A 19,285-nucleotide genomic window follows, 5' to 3' on the forward strand; every position below is an offset into this window, starting at 1 on the left:
CATAAGCTACAACACAGCCTGCTAATACAAATTTCTTAAGTAGGATCTTTTTCATGATTCTCTTATGAAGGACAGCTATTGGTTAAAATAGTAAAGATGATATAAACCAATTACAGGTGTTAGAATTTAGACCTAGTAAGTAATTGCCTTCAATACTTAGAATCGAATAGTCTAAATTACATGTAAGTACTTTAAATAATAGGCAAAAATTTAGTAAATCTAGAGAAAATTAGCAGAACCATAGGGTTCTAGGTAAAATGTCAGCTTTCTCTTTTGGTTTCACTCCATAAATAAGTGAATAATAAATATAAGGAGACATAATAGGGAGAGAAATAATCTACCTGTTTCCGTTCCACCTCCACTGTTGATTCCATTTCTTTTATTTTGCATAGCATGGCTGATGAGGATTCCTCAAGAGAGTCCCGTAGGCTCTTCTCCTGAGACAGCTGTCTCCTTAGCTACAGGGTAAGTTATGGTTAGTGAGATCAAGGGAACATGACAGAGTTTGCCAAAGATCAAAGTCACCATGAAAAGTTTACAAGACATGTCATCTCACTCCCATTCTTCATTCACAACTACTGGGAACACGTTTGTTTCTCCCTAAGGGATAAACTACTGAGAAATGAAGAGTCAAATCTCTTTGTCCTTGTCTTCCCATTGTATAAGTCTTTTTTCCAAATTGTGGGTCAAAAGGCATTAGTAAGTTGCAAGCAGCACTTGAAAAGGGGAAAAAAAATCAGCACAAAACCTGCACACAGCAGGTAATAAGGAAGGATAAGTAATGCTTCATGAAATGTTTGTGTGTATTATTTATGTGTGGTGTTACAGTAGAATATATACATCCTACAATGGACTGTTGTCAAAAAGAAGGTCAAAGAGCACTATTATCATACCTTAGTATATGTACTTTCTGTATTTCCTAGTTTTTGTTTTTAACTCCTATTTTTCTATATTTGATTAGTTCACCTATATTTTTTTATACCATTGTATTATAAACATACGTCTGAAAGCTGTTCCAATTCTGTTTTGGTATTTGAAGGTCTAAATAAATAATGAAATAACTGTTAAGTAGCAGATAAACTACCACTCATGAATTGGGATACAATGACCTTGTTTCTCTCAATAAATGATGAGTCAGATAAAGATACAAAAGAATTTTTTATCAAAAGGTAAAGAGATCCTCTTTTTTCTATGTTTATTTTTGAGAGAGACTCACAGAGAGAGACAGAGCTCGAGCAAGAGAGGGGGAGAGAGAGAGGGAAATGCAGAATCTGAAGCAGGCTCCAGGCTCTGAGCTGTCAGTACAGAGCCCGATGTGGGGCTCGAACCCATAGACCGTGAGATCATGACTTGAGCAGAAGCCAGATGCTTAACTGACTGAGCCATCTAGGCGCCCCTGTAAAGAGACCCTTTTAAACTTAAATGGGAATTGCAAAATGCTGTTCCTTTTGCAAAGTGATATTAAGTTGAAAGAAATTCTGTTTTTAAGTCCCAGTGAAGATGACTTAAAAGAAATTCTATTTTAAGCCCCAGTAAAGATGACTTTATAGTCCTTCCTGAAATTGTACATATTTTATGTGCTTTCTCTATGAATGATATATTTTACAATGTTTAAAATGTTTCCAAAAATAGCTGAAAGACATGAAAAGTGTGTTGGCATGAAACTGTTATAAGACAGCCCATTTTGGAAATGTTCTATTAATATTCTTAAACATCCCCCTAATAAAGATTTAGGTTTTTCCAGTTTTTCACCATTCTAAATGGTCTGCTAAACATGCTGTGAATAAATCTTTCACTGCATTTCTATTTCCTTTGGATTAATTCCTACAAGAGGAATCACTAAAGTTATGAACAATTTTCAGACTTTTGATATACCTGATACATAATTTTACTTCCAATTTTTGGCTTCATATCAATAGTATTAATAATAAATCCCAAAATCCCACCAGTACCATGTATTATTGTTTTCTTAAGTATCTGCTAACCTAATAAGTAAAAAATAACATCTGGACAGTTTTTCATTTCTCCGGTTACTAGTGAGATTAAATATTTTTAATACTATTACATATAAACTCTGTATATTTCCTGAACTGTTAGTTGGCTACTGTTTTTTGTTTTTTCAGATTTTTTTAGCTAATTTTAAGTTTTTTAAAAGGAAAGATTGTTAACTATCTAGTTTGGCTAGGTTTTATGACTTTTGCTTGATGTCCTTTTTTTTTAAATGCAGAATTTTAAATTCTTATATGGTCAAACCTATTGAACTTTTTATTATTCTGTCCCTTCATTTCAAGTTTAGACATTCTTTTCTCATCCAATTACCAGTTAAGTATTACAATCTTATGTAAGAATGAGCCATAGTTTTGGTTTTGGCTACATTAATAATCAGATGCTAAGAAAAGAAAATCAGATACTAACTATACTATCAGATTATAATTATTTTATTACATAGAGTAGCTTACTGCATTTTTCTAAGTTCTGGATCAAATTCTAAAATATAGCGTACTCAAGATCTAATTTAAGTCCTATACAGAGGATGAGTTAGGAAGGGCCAGGCAGAGAGGGGAAGAGAGAATCCCAATCAGACTCAGTGCTGTCAATGCAGAGTCCAACTGTGAGATCCTGACCTGAGTCAAAATTATGGGTCAGACACTCAATCAACTGAGCCACCCAAGTGCCCCAAGAGGAAATCTTTATTTGATAATTATACTGCTGAGGTATTTATTTCTGAAGCATTTTTAAAAGCTATTCGTTTTTATGTTTATCAGAACTAGATTATACATATATATCTATGTCTTATCTCTCAGGAAGATATATACTACATTTCTCCTATCTTTATACAGCCCTCTGATATGGGCTGACCTGTATTCCCCCAAATTACTACAATGAATCTCTAACTATACCATCTCAAATGCTACTGTATTTAGAGATAGGGCCTTTAAGGAGGTAATAAGCTATAATGATATTATTAGGGTGGGCCCTTATCCAACCTGAATGGTGTCCTTATAAGAAAGAAAACTGGGACACATAAAGAGATACCAGCGATATATATGCACAAAGAAAAGACCATGTGAAGACACAGTAAGAAGGCAGGCTTCTGTAAGTCAAGTAAAGAAGCCTCAGGAGAAACCAAAAATCTGCTGACATCTTGATCTTGGACTTCAAATCTCCAGACATACATAAGAAATTTCTCTTGCTTAAGCCACCCAGTCTGTGGTTCTAGTTTGTTATTGCAGCACTAGCCAGCTATTGCATGCATCCTGCTAGAATACCAAACTGCACCTTGATTAGGACAATCCTATGGGTTCTTGACATAGGGTTCAATAATAATTCAAGATTTTATCACTGATAAAAGTCAGTATTAAGACTTTCTTAATAAAATGTAACAATAAATGGTAATCACTGATAGTCTTTCAACAAATGGTGCTGGAACAACTGGACATACACAAAGAATCTAGATACAAACTTCACATATTCATTCAAAATGTATTGATGAGGGACCATAAGGCAAGCTGAGGGCCAAGCAGAAGTTAGCACAATCACACCCCCCCAGCCTGCAAGATGGGATGCATGTGACATTCTTCAGGGTCTCCTGGTTGTCCAAGAACAAAGGAAAGGACAGAAAACAAAAGGTTAAACTGATAGTCTTCAACAGTTTACAAATACCTCATCAACAGCCTAATCAGGAACTCCCTACTATCTTAATGATAATGCTTTGCTAGAGGGAAAAATGACCTTAGCTTGACAATAGGTAGGCCTCCAGTAATCTGTAAATCCTCTTTAGCATATGGAAATCCCTTTAAGAAACTTTCTCTTGACTTTACCTTCCCCCAAACTCCACAGCATATAAGCAGACACTTTATGCAACTCCAGTGCAGTTCTTTCTGCCCACAGGTCCTGTCCCTGTGCTTTAGTAAAATCACCTTTTTGCACCAAAGAGGTCTTCGAGTTTTCTTTCTTGGCCATCCACTCTGAACCCCCACCAACATCCTAAAACCCCATCATTTGGCACCTGAAAACTGGACCGAGTCTTCTCATCTGAGCTTCAGGGCAAAGTTGGTGAGTAATTTCTCTTTTCTTCCTTTAACTTTAGAAGCTTTTCGAGGAGTATAGTCTTATTGGAGCTCTTTCCTATTAATTGCTCAGACTGCAATCCTCTAACCCATGCCTACTCTGTGGGGGAGGAGAAAGCCTGTCTTTTGCTGGAAGTTAGCACCCTGGCCAGGATGGTAAGACCCAAAACTTGATGCCCTCTCTTATTCCTGTCCTTATACAAAGTTGTCTGACTTGAGCATGGGACAGTCACCTAAGTCTCGAGGATGGCTGCCAATCTTAATACTCTGTGGGAGGTTTCCTCCTCGCTGGTCTAACGTGATCCCCTCCACATGTCTGGGCTAGCCACTTCTGGCCAAGTGACCTCCACTGGGAAGCAGCCAAAATCAGTACCCGACTGAATTAAAACCCAAGAGTGGAGTCTTTTCTAGGGAAATTGGCTGTAAAGACTATATGTGCTTTAATGTCACTTAGAGCATGATGGATTTCTATCTTTACTGTTTTCAATGTCCTCTACTAAATACCTAAATTACAAAATTCGGTAATTCCTCCTTGTAAAATTTTTCTAGTGTTTTCCATGAGTTAAAGACAGCAATTTTCTTCAAGAAACTAAAACATAGCTTCTGGGAACTCTGAGAATATGGGAGGCAAAGAGACCAGCACTTCCAGGGACGCACTGGGACAACCTGATGGGCTACAGGTGTGATCGGGAACTGGGAGAGAGAACACAAATGAGGGGAGAAGTCCCCTTCTGCAGGGAGACAAAGGGAAGAGAAAGCAAGGCTGGGGAAGCATTAAGACTGCTATCTGAACAAGAGAAAAACCACTGACTGGGACGTAGAAAGATCCAGTTTCTAACTGAGAGGCTTTCTCTGGACTGGGTCTGACTGCCCAGTTTGCACACCTGCAGAGGAGGGGAGCCAGCCCTGGGCTTGGTGGCCAGGTCAGGGGCATAGTCTACAGTAGGAGAAAGCAATACCCTCCCTGGAGTGCTGTGGGACAGAACAAAGCCTTCCTGCGTCCACCAGCCAAAGACCATATATCTGGCAGTGTGGAGCTGCACTCTCCCCCAGCAGTGGGGTGCAAGGAGCAGGAGTTTGAATCCCAGCCAGGCGCCAGGGCATGGGAGTCAGCAGAGGGACAAACTGCCTCGTTTGTGCCCCTGGCTCAGTGAGGACGGCTTGAACACCTGGTCCGTGGAGGACAGACTGGGGTGTCGCCGTTTTTCTCCCCATCACCAATAAGGTGGGGCTCAGGGAACAAGACAATGGGTCCACAGCAGAGGCAGGAGGTGCCTATACCAAACCATGACCCTCTGCACCTGGTATCTAATGGAGTGGGATTGACACTGAGGAACCAGACCTCCCGCACTCAAGACCAGCGCTGTTGCATTGCCAGACTTACTTCTCTGGACAGTTATTTCATGGATACATTCTTCCTTCTGTCCTTATCTCTTCCCACTTCCAGTCTGGTTACTCTGGTTGTTGGTTTGTTTAGCAGACATATTTAATCCAATCTCTTGATACAAGTTCCACACCTTTATTCTCCTTTCTCTCTCTCTAGATTAAGCCGAATAGTGTCTCTGTCTGCTCAATGTTATCATCTTTTCTTTTTCCCTACCTCCTTCTTTATTTTCCTTTCTCTGTCTCTGGATTTTTTTTTTTTTTACATTTATTTATTTTTGAGAGACAGAAACGGACAGAGCACAAGTGGGGATGGGGCAGAGAGAGAAGGAGATACAGGATCTTAAGCAGGCTCTAGGCTCTGAGCTGTCAGAACAGAGCCCTACTCGGGGCTCGGACACACAAACTGTGAGATCATGACCTGAGCCAAAGTCAGGCGCTTAACTGACAGAGCCACCCAGTCGGATAGTTTTTCTGTCGGGTCAACTGTTATTTTTTCTTTTTTCCCCCACCCCCGTCATTTCTCTCTTTGTATGGGATAAGGCCTCTTCCATCAGAACTGCCTCCACCTTCTTGTTTACTTGTAGCTGGTTTTTCTGGTATTTTGTTTTTGGGTGTGTGTGTGTGCGTGTGTGTTTGCATTTTTTTGTTTTGCTTGTTTTTTGTATTTTGTTGTTTTCCTTTCCAGGGCTACTTCAACATACAAATCAAAGTACACCTGGTGGAGGGTCTAAACATCATTATTAGTAGGGAGATAAAGTAACCAAAGTCACAACAACAGAGAGCAAGTAACACTTTCCAAAGCACACATCCTGAAGGGCCAGGCCCTGGTCAGTGTATGCCCCCTCTTTAATATAGAAATGCTCACAGGTGCAAGGCACATAACAAGCTTTTAAAACACATAAGGGGGGGCTCCTGGGTGGCTCAGTCAGTGGAGCATCCGGCTTTGGCTCAGGTCATGATCTTGCAGTTAGTGGGTTCAAGCCCCGCGTCACGCTCTGTGCTGACAGCTCAGAGCCTGGAGCCTGTCTTCAGATTCTGTGTCTCCCTCTCTCTCTGACCCTCCCCTGCTCATGCTGGCTGTCTCTCTCTCTCTCTCTCTCTCTCTCTCAAAAATAAATTTAAAAAACAAAAAAACAAATTATTTAAAACACATAGGGACAGGAAACTAGCCAAAAGGATGAAATAGAAGAATTCTCCTCAAGAGAAATTCCAGGAAGAAATGACAGCTAAATAATTGCTCAAAACAGATATATAACTGAACAAGAATTTAGAATAGTCATAAGATTAATCGTTGGACTTGAAGAAAGCATAGTACACAGCAGAGAATCTATTGCTGCTGAGATCAAGGAACTAAAAAATAGTCATAATGAATTTTAAAATGCTGTAATGAGGTGCAAAATAAACTAGATGCAGTGATAGAACTGAAGAGGCAGAGGGGAGATTAGGTGAAATAGAAGATAAAATTATGGAAAAAGATGAAGCTATGAAAAAGGAATACAAAATTCTGGCTCATGAGGGGAAAATTAGAGGGCTAAGCGATTCAATGACATGGAACAATATCCATATCAAAGGAGTTCCAGAAGAAGGACAGAGAGAGAAAGTGGCAGAAGGTTTACTTGAACAAATCATAGCTGAGAACTTCCCCACATGGGGAAGGAAACAGACATTGAAATCCAGGAGGCACAGAGAACTCCCCTCACATGTAACAGGAATCAATCTTCTGAATGACATATCACAGTGAAACTGGCAAAATACAAGGATAAAGAGAGAATTCTGAAAGCAGCTAGGGATAAACAGGCCTTAACCTACAAAGGTAGACACATAAAGGTAATAGTAGACCTATCGACTAACATTTGGTAAGCCAGAAAGGAGTGGCAGGAAATTTTCAATGTCATGAACAGAAAAAATATGCAACAGAGAATCCTTTATCCAGAAGCCTATCATTCAAAATAGGAGGATAGATAAAAGGTTTTCCCAAACAAACAAAAACTGAAGGAATTTATCACCACTAAACCAGCCCTATAAGAGATCCTAAGGGGACTCGGTGAGTGGAATGTAGCAAAGACCAAAAAGGACCAGATACATCATTATAAGCATGAAACCTACAGATAATATAATGACTCTAAACCCATATTTTTCAATAACAAACAACACTGAATGTAAATGGACTAAATGCTCCAGTCAAAAGACATAGGATATCAGAATGGATTAAAACAACACCACCACCAAGACCCATCTATTTGCTGTCAAGAAGAAACCCATTTTAGACCTGAGGACACCTTCAGATTGTAAGTGAGGGGATGGAGAAACATCTATCATGCTACTGGAGGTCAAAAGAAAGCTGGAGCCATACTTACATCAGTCAAACTAGATTTTATATCTTCCTTGATTGAAGAAGGACATTATATAATAATTACAGGGTCTATCAAAAAGAGCTAACAATTATAAATGTTTATGTACCAAATTTGGTAGCACTCAAATATATAAAACACCTATTCACAAACATAAGCAATCTTATTGGTAAGAATGTGGGATCTGCAGGGGATTTTGATGCTCCACTCACAACAAATGATAGACTACCTAGACAAAATCAATAAAGAAACAATGGACCTGAATGACACACTGGACCAGAGGGACATGACAGATATATTTATAACTTTTCATCCTAAAGCATGATATACGTTCTTCTTGAGTGCATATGGAGCATTCTTCAAGATAGATTACATACTGGGTCACAAAATAGTGTCAATAAATACAAAAGAATTGAGGTCATACCATGCACATTTTCAGATCACAATGCTATGAAACTTGAAATCAACCTGAGGAAAAAGTTTGGAAACCTCCAAATGCATGGAGGTTAAAGAATATCCCACTAAAGAACAAATGGGTCAACCAGGAAATTAAAGAAAAAATTTAAAAATATATGGAAACAAATGAATATGATAACACAACAATCCAAACCCTTTCGGGTGCAGCAAAGGTAGTCCTAAGAGGAAAATACATTGCAATCCAGGCCTATCTCAAGAAATAAGAAAAATCCCAAATACAAAATCTAACAGCACACCTAAAACTAGAAACAGAACAGCAAAGCCACTCAAACCCAGCAGAAGAAGAGACATAATAAAGAGCAAAAATAAACAATACAGAATCCAAAAAAATCAGATGAAACTAAAACTTGGTTTTTTGAAAAAATAAACAATTGATAAACCCCTTGCCAGGCTTCTCAAAAAGAAAAGAGAGCACATCCAAATAGATAAAATCACAAACAAAAATGGGTTTATCACAACCAATCCCTCAGAAATACAAGCAATTATCAGAGAATACTATGAAAAATTATATGCCAACAAACTGGACAACCTGGAAGAAATGGCCAAATTCCTAAACACATACACACACACACTACCAAAACTCAAACGGGAAGAAATAGAAAATCTGAACATACTCGTAAGGTGAAGAAATTGAATCTGTTATCAAAAACCTCCCAACAAATAAGAGTCCTGGACCAGATGGCTTCCCTGGGGAATTCTAACAGACATTTAAAGCCTATCCTTGTCAAACTGTTCCAAAATATAGAAATGGAAGGAAAACTTCCAGACTCATTCTATTAAGCCAGCATTACCTTGATTCCTAAACCAGACAGAGACCCACAAAAAAGGAGAAATAGATGCCAATATCCCTGATAAACATAGATGCAAAAATTATCAATAAGATACTACTAAATCAAATCCAATAGTACATTAAAGAATTATCCACCATAATCAAGAGGAATTCACTCCTGGGCTACAGGGCTGGTTCAATATTTGCAAATTCATCAATGTGATACATCACACTAACAAAAGAAAAGATAGGGACCATATGATCCTGTCAATAGATTCAGAAAAAGGGCTTTACAAAATACAGCATCCTTTCTTAATAAAAACCCTCATGATAGTCAGGATAGAAGGAACATATGTAAACATCATAAAAGCCATTTATGAAAAGTCAACAGCTAATGTCATCCTGAGAGCTTTCCCCCTGAGGTCAGGAACACGACAGGGATGTCCACTCTCACCACTATTGTTTAACATTGTGTTGGAAGTCCTAGCCTCACCAAACAGGCAACAAAGGAAATAAAAGGCATCAAAATCAGCAAAGAAGTAGTCAAACTTTCACTTTTCACAGATGACACAATGGAACACCTGACAGACTCCACCAAAAGAATCACAGAACTGATCCATGAATTCAGCAAAGTCACAGGGTACAAAATCAATGTACAGAAATTGGTTGCATTTTTGACATCAATAATGAAGCAACAGAAAGACAAGGAAAAAACATCCCATTTATAATTGCACCATAAAATGCCTAGGAATAAACCTAACCAAAGATGTAAAAGACCTGTATGCTTGAAAACTATAGAAAACTTATAAAGGAAATTTTGGAAGACACAAAGAAATGGAAAAACATCCCATTCTCATGGGTTGGAAGAATAAATATTGTTAAAATGTCAATACTACCCAAAGCAATCTACACATTCAATGCAATTCCAGTCAAAATTGCACCAGCATTCTTCTCAAAGCTAGAACAAACTATCCTAATATTCGTATGGAACCACAAAAAACCCCGAATAGCCAAATATTGAAGAAGAAAACCAAAGCAGGAGGCATCACAATATCAGACTTTAGCTTCTACTACAAAGCTGTAATAATCAAGACAGTATGATATTGTCACAAAAATAGATACATAGACCAGTGGAATAGAATAGAGAACCCAGAACTGGGTCCACAAATGTATGGCCAACTAATCTTTGACAAAGCAGGAAAGAGTATCTAATGGAAAAAAGACAGTCTCTTTAGCAAATGGTGCTGGGAGAACTGAACAGCAACATGCATAAGAATAAAACTAAACCACCTTCTTACACCATACACAAAAATAAATTCAAAATGGATGAAAGATCTAAATGTGAGACAGGAAACCATCAAAACCCTAGAGGAAAAAACAGGCAACAACCTCTTTGACATCAGCCACAGCAATCTCTTGCTTGACACATCTCCACAGGCAAGGAAATTAAAAGCAAAAATGAACTATTGGGACCGCATCAAGATTAAAAGCTTCTGCACTGCAAAGGAAACAATCAACAAAACTGAAAGGCAACCAACAGAATGGGAAAAGATACTGTCAAATGACAAATTGGATAAAGGGCTAGTATCCAAAATCTATAAAGAACTATAAAGAACTCAACCCTGAAAAACCAAATAATCCAGTGAAGAAATGGGCAGAAGACATGAATGGATACTTTGCCAAAGAAACATCCAGATGGCCAACAGACACATGAAAAGATGCTCAACGTCACTCATCATCAGGGAAATACAAATCAAACCCACACTGAGATACCACCTCACATTGGTCAGAGTGGCAAAAATGAACAACTCAGGAAACTACAGATGCTGGTGAGGATGTGAAGAAATGGAAATCCTCTTGCAATGTTTGTGGGAATGCAAACTGGTGCAGTCACTCTGGAAAATACTGTGGAGGTTCCTCAAAAAATTAAAAATAGAATTACCCTATGACCCAGCAGTAGCACTACTAGCAATTTATCCAAAGGATACCAGAGTGCTGATTCATAGTGGCACTTCTACACCAATATTTATAGCAGTGCTTTCAACAATAGCTAAATTATGGAAAGAGCCTAAATGTCCATCAACTGATGAATGGATATCAAAGATGTGGTTTTATATATACAACGGACTACTACTTAGCAATGAGAACGAACGAAATCATGCCATTTGCAGCAATGTGGATGGAACTGGAAGGTATTATACGGAGTAAAATAAGTCAGAGAAGGACACATAGCATATGTTTTCACTCATATGTGGATCCTCAGAAATGTAACAAGAGACCACGGGGGAGGGGAAGGCGTACAAAATAAAAGTTACAGAGAGGGAGGGAGGCAAACCACAAGAGACTCTTAAATACAGAGAACAAACTGAGGGTGGATGGAAGGGTGGGGGAGAGGGGGAAATGGGTGATGGGCATTGAGGAGGGCACTTGTTGGGATGAGCACAGGTGTTGTATGTAAGCCAATTTGACAATAAATCATATTCATAAAATAAACAAATAAAATAAAACCGTAGCTTCTGTGCATGCTCTTCAAAGATCAGGTAAACCAAGCCATGACCATCAGGGCATGTTCTTCAAGGCACAGCATTTTAGGGCACAGCCTTCAGTGTATAGTATTTCAGTCCATATACCAGGCACCCATATGTAGCCTAGGATGCAATGAGGAAGTGGAAGGATGCCACCCAGCATCCCTGCCACTGGGGGCCCTTTCTGGGGTGTTCCAGGGGAGAACTGCCTTCAGTGGCAAGGTAATACAGGTGGTCATAGTGATTTCACTCGAGAAACACCTTGGGTCACTTTGACAGCTCAGGAACCTCTGACATATCCTACGTGTGGGACACCAACCAGGAGTCAGGGAATTTTTGGTAATGGACCCTCCCTACTTGTCTGGGAACATGGGAGCTTCTTCTACAGTCCCCAAGGACTCTCCCTTGGCATGCCCTTTTAACCCACTGGAAACAATTTGGATTGCAAAATTTAAGAAAGGACTGATCGCCTATAATTCTGCATGGCCTTAGTAGGATTTAACAGATCTCTCCTGCAGGAAATAGGGCAAATGAATGGAGTTACGCTAGGTTCAGGCCTTCACGGCTCTAAATCAGGACCTGGAGCTAAGAGACTCTTGCAGAATGTGTTTGGCTAGTTAACTCCCTCCTGACAAACTGGATGTCTAAACAGCCTCCTCCTGACAGAACTCAGGTTCCTGGAGGAAACACAGGCCACCTCTAACAAAGGGGATGCCAACTTTTTCTTACTGTTCTTCCTCTTAATAGCTGTGAGAGCTTCTCCCTCATTCTTTTCCTAGGTTAATGGCTATGATAATTGGAGCCCCCTCCAACACTCAAAAACCCCATCAGTATCATAGATCTAAATGAAAAATGGAAAACTATAAAGTTTCTACAGGGCGCTTCAGTGCCTCAGTCAGTTGAGCATGCAATTCTTGGTTTTGGCTCAGCTGTTGAGTTTGAGCCCCACACTAGGCTCAGCACCGACAGCAAAGAGCCTCCTTGGGATTCTGTCTCCCTCTCTCTGCCCCTCCTCCACTTGCGCGTGCGCTCGCTCTCTCTCTCTCTCTCTCTCTCTCTCTCTCTAAATAAATAAATACATACATAAATAAGTAAGCATTTAAAAACTATTAAGCTTCTAAAAATAACATAGAAAAATCTTGGTTATAATTGGGTTCAGTGATGACTTATTAGAACACCAAGGTATAATCTCCACAAGAAAAAAATTAGTAAGTTGGACTTCATTAAAACTAAAAGCTTCGGCTCTGCAAAAGATAAGCTACAGAAGGAGGGAAAATTGCAAAATATGTATTTGATAGATGGCTAATACCCAAAATACACAAAGAACTCTTGAAACAATATAAGAAAACAAACAACCCAATTGCAAAATAAGCAAAAGATCTAACAGATACTTCACCAAATAAGATATACGGTGGCAAATAAGCTTATAAAAAGATATTCAATATCATCTTTCATTAGGGAATTATAAATAAAACAAGATACTAATACCATCACATACATATTAGAATTGCAAAAATTCAAAACACAGACAACCTGCTGATGAGAATGTGGAGCAACAGGAACTCATTCCTAGCTGATGTGAAAGCAAAATGGTACAGCAAGTTTTTAAGACACATTGGCAGTTTCTTACAAAGGTAAACAAAAGCTTACCACATAATCGAGCTCTAGGTATTAATCCAAAGAGTATATAACATGTCCACACAAAAAGCTACGTATGAATGTTTATAGTAGCTTTATTCACAATTGCCACAACTTAGAAGCAACCAAGATGTACTTCAATAGATGAATGCATAAACAAACTGTGGCACATCCATACAATGGAATATTGCTACGTAATAAAATGACTTATCACACCATGACAAGATTTGGAGGTACTTTAAATGCATGTGCTAAGTGAAAAGAAGCCAGTCCAAAATAACCACACACTGAATCACTCCAACTATAGCAAAACTATAGACAGCGAGATTGGTGGTTGCTAGGGGCTCAGGAGGAGAGGGGGCATTTTTAACCCTCTGTAATCAACAAAGGGTGAAACTTAATAGAAATTGTGGACTTTAGCTAATTATGATTTATCAATATTGGCTCATCAACTGTAACAAATGTAGCACATGAATGCAAGATGTTAATAAGAGGGGAAACTGTGGGGATGGGAAGAACAGGTTTATGAGAACTGTTTTCTGTGTGATTTTCCTATAAATGTGAGACTTCTCTTAAAAAAAAAAAAAACTCTGGGTGGCCCAGGTGGTTGAGTTTCTGACTCTTGAGTTTGGCTCAAGTCATGATCCCAGGGGCGGTGGGATCAAGCCCTGCACTGGATTCCATGCTCAGTGTGGAGCTGGCTTAAGATTCAAGATTGTTCCTCTCTCCCCCTCTACTCTTCTCCTCTACTTGCACACACACACACACACACACTCTCTCTCTCTAAAATAAAAAGAAAATCACATTAAAAAATAGTCTACTAAACTATCTGAAAACTAAAAATATGTTAAACATAATACATTTCAACTATGAACAATCATGCTTTTATCAATAATTACTAGCAAATAAGGTATATAAGAGAATTTTCCATATAGCTATTCTTCTCGCTTTAAGCACTAAAATCCATAACTTAAGAAGTAATTTTAGGGGTGGCTCAGTAGGTTGAGAATCCGACTCTTGATTTCAGCTCAGGTCATGATCTTGTGATTGAGCCCCATGTCCGGGTTGCACAGAGCCTGCTTGGGATTCTCTTTCTCCTTCTCTCTCTGCCCCTCCCCTATTCATTTATTCTCTCTCAAACATTTAAAAAAAATAAAAATTAATTTTTTCTTGAATTTTTCCTAAAAAGTAAATCTACTTCTGTTTTCTATAACAGAATATTTTAAATATAAATTGACCCTCTTGAATTGGATTAACATCAATGCTTAATATTGAGACTTTTAGGTTATGCTGGATTACTAATTCTCCTGACTCTTCCACTGTTTTCTGCTGCAAATTTTTAGTCCAGCAACTTTTAGCAGCCACCTACTTCACAATTCCCAATCTGTTGTCTACTAAAACTTAGGCTGAAATGGAGGTTTCAAGCTAAAATTAGATGAGCAAGGTTCTTAAAACCTGTTTGTTTTAAACACAACTTTAGTTTAAAAGGTCTTTGTATGAAGGTGTTCACTTAGCTGTAGCATATGAATATTGTGGTAACTGATTTCCTTTCTGGCTCACCGAGCACTTTATTTCTGGTTGTATGACCATATTGAGACAAAAGGAATTCTTAGTGTCAAATAAGGGCAGCCACTTTCACTTGAATTCATGTGGTATATTTTTAAAGTCTTCCTATTACATACTAACATACTTTCTTCAAAGTTTCTCATTCTTTCTTAACTTCCCCTTGGCAATTCCAATGCCCCCCCCATCACCATCTTTTTTTATCTTACCTCCTGAATTCTCAAGTTCATTTTACGTTTTGTGGTCTTCAGTTCCTCTTCAATAATGGCTGCATTCTTCTAAAAGTACAAGGAGAAAAGATTCTAAATAATCCAAAATGATAGAAAGAAACTGTCTACAGGCCCATCAGTTCAAATCTAGACTCCTTTCTAGCAACCCATAAATGCTATTCTGAATATGGTTATACTTATTTTAAGTCTGAAGTAATTATTACAATGGGCTATCTAAAGAAGGTTATTTTATTACTTGGATTCATGACTTCTATCACTTTTCCTTTTAGATCATTAAAAAGTGATTAATCACATTCACTTTGTACATAAAATTCAATAATGAGAGAACCTGACAATTGCTAGAACTCTTCCTTATAGGGTATATATATTTTTTTAAGTATTCTATTTCTTATAGTCTCAAATATTATCCATGCTTAGGAGCTGAGGATCAAAAACACAGCTTTCAGGGGCACCTGGTGACTCAGTGGGTTAAGTGTCAGCTGTGAGTTCAGGTTATGATCTCACGGTTCATGAGTTCAAGCCCCACATTGGGCTCTGTGCTGTCCATGCAGAGCCTGCTGTGTGCCCCCCACTCCCTCTGCCCCTCCTCCTCTTGCATGTACATGTGCACGTGCCCTCTCTCTCTCAAAAAATAAACCAAAAAATCAAACACAGCTTTCACTATTTATTCTTTTATGTCACTATTAATGGTACCACAATCCAATTTTTACTGATGTAAAACCTCAGTCATCTCTGCCTTCTTTCCTACTCTCAGCTCCTGTCCAATATCATGTTCTAGTACACCTTTCTCCACAGAGTCTCTTTCTTTTCAAAATGCCACAACCCTAGGTCAGACCTATTAAGGCTTATGCCCCAAATCATACAATGGACTCCTAATTGGTTTCCCAAAACTCTACACTACTGCCAGATTACAATGCCTGTTTTAGATATGTCACTTCCTTATCAAAATGTTAATCACCCTCCATCTGATCAAGCCCAAAATTGATTATTTCTGATTTTGAAATCCTCTATAATGGGATCTCTAGCTAATTTCCAGTTTATCTGCCCTAAACAAATTTTCACTGCTATCAGCCTAGTTTATGCATTTCCTCTAACTGTACCAGTGGAAGGATCTAAGTTCAAACCTGGGTAACAGTAAGAAGACAAGGAAGTGTGATCTTAGAGAAAATGAATTCTCTCTGGGCCCCAATACTTTTATTACTAAAATGAAGACAATAATATCCTATGTCATGCGTTTTTAAAAAATTAAACAAAATAACATGTTTACCATCTATTATACTGCCTGGGCTGAGAAGGGAAAACAAAATTGTTAGTTTATTATCCTACTCCATATGTGTTCCTGCCTCAGTAGGCACTCATTGAAATGTCCTCACATCTCTACCCTGCCTTCTAAAAGTTCAGCTCAGGGGCGCCTGGGTGGCTCAGTCGGTTAAGCCTCCGGCTTCGGCTCAGGTCAGATCTCACGTTCGTGGGTTCAAGCCCCGCATCAGGCTCTGTGCTGACAGCTAGCTCAGAGCCTGGAGCCTGCTTCCGGTTCTGTGTCTCCTTCTCTCTCTGCCCCTCCCCCTCTCATGCTCTGTCTCTCTCTGTATTAAAAATAAATAAAACATTAAAAAAAAAAAAAAGTTCAGCTCATGTCTTATCTTTCTTGAAGTTTCCCCTAATCTACTCTAGATAGGGCACACCTACCCTCTCAAACCCACCTGAAAGTGAAACACTGACTCCTCAGTATTCACTGATTATCCCACACTGCCCTTTATCGTTTCCTATGCCCCTATTTTCTCTACTTAGTGCTTCATACTATTCCTTGCTGTCCCATCTGGCATGTAAACTCCTCAAAGAGCAGAGACACTACCTTACATCTCTAGACTTTCACTTTCATTTGTATAGGGTAAGGGCTCTATAAATATTACATTACTGATAGCACACAATGGTTTACATTATCAATGCAGATAACTTTGAAATGTCAAGAATCCTCACGTCACATCACCTATTTTTAAAACTCAGTTTATGGGTCTGTTGTCTCCTCCAGTTAACAGATAAATCTGGATTCAAACCTCGGTCTCTGAGGCAATCTCCAGGGTGGCAGTCAACCTTTGCACTTCTTCTTGTGCCTTGTCTTCTTCCTCTTTTACATCTCGTAGTTGCTGGCGCAAATGCATCACTTCAAGATGCAACAGCTTCAGGTCCTTGGTATGCTCCTCCTGTATTGCATTCAGTTGATCCTTCACAAAAGCTACCCAACAGCAGAGAACAATTATCAAATAGTTGAAAGAAAATCAGGAAAGGAAAAGAGTCATAAACTCATTAAATGTCCACATAGGACCAAATTTCTGATGAATCTCTTCTCTGTGTACCTGTTTTCTGTGGATTCAAATCCTTTTCAGTTTGCAGACGAAAGATGTTCATCTTCAAGGACTGGATGAGGCTTTCCAGACGGCACATTCGATTTACCAGAAACTCACAGTTCTTCCATAGAATATCTGTTTTTCCTGAACACATGACTTCATTCTGGATAGGACTAATGATGTTCTGGCTCACGGCCTCTCCTAAACATTCTGGAGCTTCCAGCTGGCCTCTGGACAAAGATCCGAATATAAAAATATTATGTAATGCAATGTGTACTATGGTAATCCCAACCAGCAGGTCAATGTAACATTTCTACCAAGAATAAAAATTAGATTCCTTAGTTAACAAGCATCCATTTGCTTCTCCAAATTTAAATATAGAAGGCACCATTAGGTATTGAGGATGAGACTAATGTCAGATGGATAAAGGCCACTGACTTCATAATGGTTGTTTCTTTTAATGTGGATTTTTTGTGAACTTTTATGTGATACCTAAAACATGATAAATCTAAATCTATAAACTAAGAATTAATGTTTGTTTTTGAGAGAGAGAGAGAGAGAGAACAAGCAGGGGAAGGGCAGAGGGAGGGAGACACAGAATCTGAAGCAGGATCCAGGCTCTGCATAGTCAGCACAGAGGCTGATGTGGGGCTTGAATCCTCAAACCGTGAGATCATGACTTGAGCCAAAGTTGGGCACTTAACTGACTGAGCCACCCAGGTGCCCCTAAACATTCCTACTTTATTCTAACATATTCAACATCTGTACAGACTTAATGTTTAAGTGAAGAATTACTCATTCTATGGGTGCTATAATACCAGTTATAATTATTTTAGGTTTTCATGAGAAACACAAAGAAAATATGTATGTAATCTTAAAGACAATCACAGCAGTAAATTTGATATTGGCTGCTTAAGCACCCAGATTCCTCAGGCCATTGATAATACAACTTTTAATGGCAATATCTTCTTTAGCCAAGGGGGAAAAATGGTTTTTAAAGACTTAAGGCCTTTCTTTTTTAATTATAATTTATTGTCAAATTGGTTAAAGTCTTTCTTATAATTTACAATTAGTCTGGGAAAGAAAACGAAAACCATTTCAATGGCATGAATCAAGCTTAAATGTTCACCTTAACTAATACCAAAGTCTATTTTTGATGTAAAAATTAAGAACCAAATTATTTCTAATTATACAAAAAAATTCCACATTTTTTTTCAATCAAGTTTTGAAGGTGAACAGGATACCACTGTTTGTGCACCTAATTAGCACACTTTATTTAGGGGAACAGTGTTAGTTCCTCTTATTATGATAACAATTTTCTCGCCACTATTTTCTAATTAATGTTAAATGGCAACTGTTTTTTTTCCTCAAGTCTTTCATAAACACCTATTTCATCAACCAAACCATCCGCACTAAGACTCCTTATTAATAACCAATGAAGCAAAATTCTTCAGTTTACAAAGATCTAGTCCATTTTCCTATTACCTTTTTTCACCAAAGTCCAACATTATTAGGTCATCCCTCAGAGAACTGGTCTGTTCCTCAACTATTCTCATCCTTTGCTGAAGTACCGTGAATGTTTCAGAAGCTGTAGCATTGATGTGGGTTGGAGACAGGACCTGCCTGGACAGTTGCACCTGAGATTAAAGTCACATTATGAGTATAGTAGTATAGTAGGTTCTATTATGGTTCAAAATAATCACTGTCCCTTCTTATGGGAGAATTAAACATCCTTGTCCTGTTGTGCTTGGAAATGACCACGTGTTTTGCTTTGGTCAATTTAATGTGGGTGGAAGCTTTAAGAGCCAACTTGTCTTTCATCATCTCCTTCTTTCTCCTCCTCCATGAGACAGGCAACAACCCAGAGAGTGCCTGCCTCATGTGCCAAGATGAAGACATGAAGCAGAGCCATGACCTGTCCATGGTAT

The 19,285-nt window shown here is 38.6% G+C and overlaps 1 protein-coding gene across 11 annotated transcripts in view; it reads right to left on the bottom strand.

The window, feature by feature from the left end:
• The window catches only part of CCDC150 (coiled-coil domain containing 150), a 104,404-nt gene that overhangs the window by 77,728 nt on the left and 7,391 nt on the right, over nt 1-19,285 (bottom strand). For 9 of the 11 annotated variants that reach the window (XM_029934181.1, XM_029934180.1, XM_029934177.1 and 6 more), the window contains 5 exons: nt 18,843-18,994; nt 17,367-17,587; nt 17,067-17,245; nt 14,989-15,057; nt 342-458 (listed from right to left, as the gene is read on the bottom strand). In XM_029934181.1, the coding sequence (XP_029790041.1) occupies nt 342-458; nt 14,989-15,057; nt 17,067-17,245; nt 17,367-17,587; nt 18,843-18,994 (738 nt within the window). The remainder of the gene's footprint in view (nt 1-341; nt 459-14,988; nt 15,058-17,066; nt 17,246-17,366; nt 17,588-18,842; nt 18,995-19,285) is intronic. The other 2 variants (XM_029934184.1, XM_029934183.1) reach the window with 1 other exon arrangement.

This window comes from Suricata suricatta, chromosome 3 (genome assembly GCF_006229205.1).
Source record: "Suricata suricatta isolate VVHF042 chromosome 3, meerkat_22Aug2017_6uvM2_HiC, whole genome shotgun sequence".
NCBI lineage: Eukaryota > Metazoa > Chordata > Mammalia > Carnivora > Herpestidae > Suricata > Suricata suricatta.